Raw genomic sequence first — 6,762 nt, 5'->3', positions numbered from 1 at the left:
ATTAAAAAAAATAATTGTATGTATTTATAAGATATCACGGAGAGTATACAAAAGAATCAAGTTACAATGGTTAACCATAAAACATTTATTTCCTTTTAACTTTAGGCACTTTCCTGTTCCTGTTTTTATTTTTAACATTAGTAACTTCATAAAAGTCGCTTCCAGTCTTCTTTCGTTTAATTCTCCTCAGCAAACTTCGTTTTTCTTTACTGGTCAGATTTGACATCTTCTTCATAAGATTTTCATCGTTGTCTTCTTCATCAGGTTTCTCTTCCTCTTCATCCTTAAGAAGGTCGGAAATGTCTGAATCGCTATCATCTTCTTCATCTGCTTTACGTTTCTTCAGTGGCTTTTCAATCTTTTCAGGGAGAGTAGTTTCTTCTTTGTGCAATTCTTGGGCAGGGAAGTCAGTTGTAACTCGGATTTTGGTGAAGTCTTGTATTACCTTATATGTGGATGGTAGTTTTAATATTTTGTTTGACTTGTTTTCTGATTCTTCACCGTTATTTATAGGTTCTGATTTGCTGGGTTCTGCAATTGTTTCTTCTTTCTTCGAAACATCGTTTTCTTGTGAATCTTGAGTGTTCTGAACAGTGGTTTTTGTGTTTTCTTCTAATTTAGATTTGGGTATTTCAAACCCTGCTGGTGCGGTGTAATATGGAAGTTTTCCTCTTTGCCAGTCGTTCAGCACCATCCTTGCAACAATGGGAATGTCAGGTTCACCACCTTTGAGCAGTTTACCGGTCTTTGACGCTAACTGGGTCAAAAAGTCTTCACTGTCAGTCCAGTTTTGAATTCCATATGTTCTAACGATGTATTCTTTTTGTATTTTCTGAAGAACAGCATCTATGTACTGGTCTGGGTCCGGACACATTTCTATCCTTACGACTCCCTTCAACACTTTATCTACGTCCGATTCTGCCTGACCAGTAGCATAAACAACTCCTGGACAATCGATAAGATAGATTCTCTGCATCAGCGTGATGTACTGCCATACCTTGGTTTCTCCAGCAATCGGTGCAACTTTACAAACCTTCTTTGAACGGAGAGAATTTATCACAGAGCTCTTGCCAACATTTGGGTAACCGATGAATCCGACACTAATCTGTTTCTTGTCAGCGTGAAGTTTGGAAAATTGGCGAAGTATATTTATTACAGCTCCTTTTCCAAAGGGATGGGTCAAAGATGCATGATAGGCAATGGTCGGATATTCTGAGCTCAAGATGGCTACCCAACGTTGAGTGACCCAAGTTGGCACAAGATCAACTTTGTTAAGGACAAAAATCAAATGTTTGTGAGGCTTCTCAGTTTTTAGGAACTTTTCAATTTGAGGGCACCTTGTTCCTTGAGGGTCTCTGGCATCAAGCACATTGATCACAACATCTGATGAGTCAATAACCTTGTACAGTTCGTTCCAAATTCGTCGACTCTGGCCTGCATCCATAATCCAATCACGGGCAACATCTCTTTCTCCCGTGTCTTCTTTTACAATGTTAAAATCATTGCTGTCATTGTATGTATCTGTAACTGTATTCACAACTTCAGAAAGATGTTCTTCGTCTCTTACCAGTAAGTTAGGCCGTTTACGTCTCTTTTTCTTACCAAAAACTGACTCAAAACTTTCAGTTTCCAGTATATGAACTCTTTCGTGTTTACTTTTTTCATTCAACAGAGTAATTGGGAGTTTGGTAGACTTCATTACAACATCATAAGGGTTCTTCATTGCTTTACCAAGCTCGTCTTGGAATTTTTGTAGAGCGTTTTGACCAATAACTCTTGAGTTTTCAAACCATTTGCGGTTAGGCTCTACTCTTGCTACAGTGCCTTGAGGAAGCCTACCTTGGAAAGGAGCGGGACTTATAATTTTACCAACCTTGTTTCTTTTAGCTTTGAAGTTGCGATACATCTGCAAGCGGTTTATTGTGGCTTTGGTTCGCACCTTGGCGACTCCTTTGAGACCTTCTGCTTTCCGTTCGGGATTCATACTGTGGCCAGACCTGTTGAACCCCTGCTTCCGGGGAGCTCCCGGAGTAGATTTTGTTTTGGCCATTGTGGTCTGTAAAATAATAAAAGACTTTTTAGTGCCTTATGTAAGATAGCTTAAAACAATTGTCCCTCTATTGGCAGAAATAATTTGCCTTGCTACACACTTTCAGATAATAATTGAAATAGGTATTAGTTCATATTAAATGAGATTTTAGAGAGCAAAGAATATAAATGCCGATTTTCAAATCCTACAACTACAAATTTTGACTGTTTTAAAATCTGTTTAAACAACTTTTCCAAAATACTAACGTAACTGAGTTGATGTTTAACTATTGTTATGAACAGTGACAGAGAACAGACTAAACCAAAATCAAGTGGGGATCAATGGGTTTTAAATTAGGCTTACAAAATAGGCAGGCATAGGCCTACATAAATCTTTGCATAAAAATTGAGTTTAAGTTTAAAGCAACGTTAAATATTATACTGTGTGCATAAAGATAAAAATTGATCATTGTGCCTGTGTAAAATGCAGTAAGAAGTAATTAGTTAAACAGTTTGATGTCGCCATTTTAAGAGTATGTGAAGTTGATACCACTTCTACATTGTGATCAGTATTTTTCAGGGTATTCAATTCATAATTGTCTACGTTTGTAGAGGTCATCAAGTGGTAGAAAACTCGACCAAAAATATCTAATGTACATACTTCTCTATTTTCACCCCACGTTGTAAATAAAACATGTGATTAGAATTTCTTCCATTTGTTTTGATTTTCTGTTTATATTTTGATGTTATTTCATCACCAGCATAGCAACGAATAAGGCTATGTTATTGTTTAAAAATGTAAATTCATTTTTGTGCTTATTTTTTAGCCTATTTTAATTTATAAAGGGATTATGCACACCTGCAGGGAAATATCTTTCTGACTGTAGGCCTATGCGTAGATTTTTCCTAGGATGTACACAAGCTGAGAAAAAAGTTTTAAAGAAATATGCTTGCCATTATTTGAATAACCTATCAAAATCAAGCTAAGGAAAATTGCATGCGCAGTGGATTTGGCAGTTGTAACATCGTTTGCTTTTAGGCTTTGTCAGACATTTCAATTCTCAGTAATATGGTGCTTCACGTAGCCTATTGCTGTTATGTTTGGTTGTCTTTGGGGGTACAGTTCCGCAAAGAACCTACGATTATTATTACCCTAGATGAAATGATAAAACGGTAGCCTATTTATAACATAGGTATCAGATATAGTTTTCATGCAATAAGAATATAGATTTTATGTTTTTCAAGACTTTTTACATACTGTGCTGCAATACATTAGAGCCCATTCACATGAGGCCACTGGTCGCCTGTCACAGCTGAAACATTGTTTTGAATGGGGGCCTTCAGGTGCTGCCACTGTGGTTTCCTGTCAGGATACAGTGGTCGAGCTGTGTCTCCTCGTGCAACTGCAGTGGCGGCAGCTCGTCGAGAGACATTAAATTAAATGGGAACCTTCATGAAGCCACTAATGGCCGCCAACGCAGAACTACGTGTATAAAATGTTTTGTCCCCAATACATTAATTTAACACGTTTGCGGCAGCACGTCAAATGGCGGGCGTATCCCAGGTGCGGCGCAGCCCTCAGCATCGAACAAACCCGATTGCTGCGTGTGATTGGCATTTTAATTTCGGTCTGACGAATAACAAATAACGTGCGAGGATGTCCTGCTTTACAACGAGAGTCGACGTAGTTCGCTAAACACCCACAGATAGCAGCACTGCTTGGAACGTAGCCGGTCCCATTGGAATTGTATTGCCAAATGGAGGGAAAAGACAGGACAAAAAGTAGATTTTTAGATTGCCAGAGGGGGATTTTAGGGGGAAATTTACCACCAACCTACACCACAACAAAATACAGTATACTATTGAGCAGTGCTGTACAAGGTTTCAAGATTCTAGCTCTAATCCTGGCTTAAAAATAAATCATTTCGTACTGCTATGCAGATTGGGAGCGATCACACCCACCCGGATGGCATTAGGGTTCCATATGGGAGCGATCGCTCCCATGCCGCCGCGAACGTGTTAAGTATGTTATTGATATGTCATATTACCTAGTTGTTAAGTAGTAAAAATATTTGCTTTGTATTTATAATATTTTATTCATTTGTGTTTTTATAAGAGACAGACTTTTGCAGCTGGAGACAGGCGCACTTATGCTAATTGTGGAGTGGTTTCATGTTGAACTGTTTATTTGATTGTTTATAATACCTAATGATGAAGCAGAAAACATTTTTTTAACAATCTGTAATAAAGGCCATTGTCCTTCCTAGTGGTTAGTATTGGATGAACGTGGAACATTTGCCTGTGTCTTCACCCTATTTTCATCATTAGTAAAGCCATAGATAAAACATACTCCCTTAGTAGATTTCTCATCCTTATGGAACAGCTGAAGACAATTTTATTGTTAGTTCTGTACGGTTTATGTAGAGGTCGTGTTTTGTTTACAATTTGTTTCCCGTTATTACAGCCATTTAAAACCAAGTTTAGCCAAATAATACGATCTAATCATAAACAATAACTTGTCCCCTAGTTATATACGGTAACCAAACAGTAAAGCACAAATCAAGAAATTAACCCTAAAATAATAGAAACAAAGTTTCGTCAACACTAGCGCCCATGTGTCACGTACATGAACTAGACACGAAAAACGTGCTTCAAAATTTACAATGGGATGAGAAGTCTACTTGTGTTGGTTAGTCTATGGTAAAGCCAAAAGAATGAGATGTGTATTGCTCGTCAGCATTTTCTCGCAGTCGCACAAAGGTAGAGTGGCTTGTCAGTTGCCTAAGGTACCCTACCATCAGAACTGCAGTTGCCGAGCCGGTAACCAGTGACGGCCACTAGTGGCAGCCACAAGTGGTTTTGTGTGAAATTTCCCTTAGGTTAGGTTAGTTTAGTGTTTGGCTTAATTTAGTTTAACATAGGTACAAACAAAAAAGGTAAATTTATAAAAACAAAAGTTTTTATAGTTTAAGTGTAATTTGTTAAATAGATAAATTTACAAGGATATAAATTTATATTTGTAGCCTACGAGGTGGGCCTATCTTCTTTTTAGGTCTACATGAGTTTCTTAAACTAAACTAAGCTTAAACGCCACAGTAGCGCACTATTAAAGAATATCGGGCAGTACTCTAGCCTCAACTAACTTGAAAAAAAATGCAAGACAGAAAAGCAATGTTTATCTTATATCGATTGAAATATTTGATTTAATATTCATATCAAGTTATTAATTTATCCATTAAATATATTCTAGGTTCTCTGCGGAACTGTGCTTGTCTTTAGCTAACTAAATTACAGAGGTGAGCAAAGAAATAGTCGTCACTGAAAATGCAGTAGAGACAAACTTAGGCCTAAGCAGAGGCCGATCCGAAGGGGGGCACGTGCCCCCCCTCCCCCAGAACGACCTAACTTGACACTTGATAAAATTAACATTTAGGCCTACACAAACAACTGCTCGGAGTTAGTATCGTTCACAGTCCAATTATAAGGTGGGGGATACCCTTGCTTTACCAAAGCCCCACTAGAAAAACAAGCCATGCTGCAGCGCAACACTACGTCACAGGGGTGGAGTTAAAATCTGACAAACAGCCAGCTTATTTACCGGTAGGCCTACCTAAAACGTATGGGATATTGCAGTGAATCTATCAACAAATCTATCCACTAGTGTGACGTCATATATCCTGCAGCATGGCCTGTTATTCTAGTGAACGCCTTGCTTTACGCATTACACCAAACATAACCTCAAACCTCACACATTCTACGTTGTCAATGAAACGTGTAAAATGATCAATCAGAATCAATGTCGGTTCAATTAATCTTTCTCCAGTGTTGCCACCATGTCAATTTAGTGTTTGGTATCAAATACTAATGTTTTTTTTAGCATAAAGCTTCGCGGGCCATTAATTCCCGAAACTGTAAAGCAGGACCAGTCCATAACCCCAGACCCCCAGGTTGTGCCCTTCCAAAACATAAATTCTGGATCCGCCCCTAGGCCTAGGTGATTTAAGTTAAAGGGAATAGGGATAGGGGTAGCCTAAGTTAAATATAATTCTAATCGTCATCAAAACTTCGAATTTGTACAAATATGACATCGCCGCTATCTCAGCCGAGACCTAGGCCTAACCTAAATAGGCCTATTATGTCGGTGCATTTGGGCAAGTGATAAAATCCTCATCACATTAGAAATAATTCAGTTTTATTGTTTCAGTTAACGCATACAATTCCATAAAACTAATTTAGTCCTTAAATTGAAGAAAAATAAAGAATGCAAGCCACATGGTCAATATCATAACCTTAATCGTTCGTATCAAAGTTATCCTACCTACGATATATTAGCTTACAATAAATGAGTATTTTTAATATATACCTTGGAAAGTAACTGGTTGGTTTAATTAGCTTAGTACAATCAAAACGAAAGATGTATTTAACAATATTATTAAAAAATATAAATTACTGAAAGTTGAGGTTAGTTATCATGATGATAAAAGAAAAAGAAAAAGAAAAAGGTCAAAACATAATAAAACGTCAAAAGTCTCAGCTTTTTCCTGTATCGGTTTTAATTAAAAGGCTGGCTTAGGCTTAGGAATTTTAAACCATGCAGCTGCGAAGAACACTTTTTTCAATTATCTGAATTCTCTTTAAGATTGATTTCTGGAAAAGTTAAAAGAACTCCATTTAATTAATTGTTGGATATTAAGTTGTTTTTATTAATTTTGTATGATTTGTGTTTTGCTTGTT

The 6,762-nt window shown here is 37.4% G+C and overlaps 1 protein-coding gene across 1 annotated transcript; it reads right to left on the bottom strand.

Moving 5' to 3' along the window:
• LOC129004017 (nucleolar GTP-binding protein 2-like) lies at nt 1–6,512 on the bottom strand. The gene is made up of 2 exons (XM_054432390.1): nt 6,392–6,512; nt 1–2,056 (listed from the first exon to the last, which is right to left on the bottom strand). Exon 2 carries the CDS (start codon nt 2,048–2,050, stop codon nt 86–88), a length of 1,965 nt encoding a protein of 654 aa, XP_054288365.1. The 5' UTR covers nt 2,051–2,056; nt 6,392–6,512; the 3' UTR covers nt 1–85.
• Between the last annotated feature and the right edge of the window lie 250 nt (nt 6,513–6,762).

The sequence above is a fragment of the Macrosteles quadrilineatus genome, unplaced genomic scaffold, assembly GCF_028750875.1.
Source record: "Macrosteles quadrilineatus isolate MER2022 unplaced genomic scaffold, UCM_ALF_1.0 Scaffold_9__3_contigs__length_116548681, whole genome shotgun sequence".
In the NCBI taxonomy this organism is placed as follows: domain Eukaryota; kingdom Metazoa; phylum Arthropoda; class Insecta; order Hemiptera; family Cicadellidae; genus Macrosteles; species Macrosteles quadrilineatus.
The sequence above is the reverse complement of the archived record's forward strand: the minus strand, read 5'-3'. Positions and strand labels throughout refer to the sequence as shown.

Excerpts from the sequence above, each read along its gene's own strand:
- LOC129004017 (XM_054432390.1), bottom strand. The coding sequence starts at position 2,050 with ATGGCCAAAACAAAATCTACTCCGGGAGCTCCCCGGAAGCAGGGGTTC.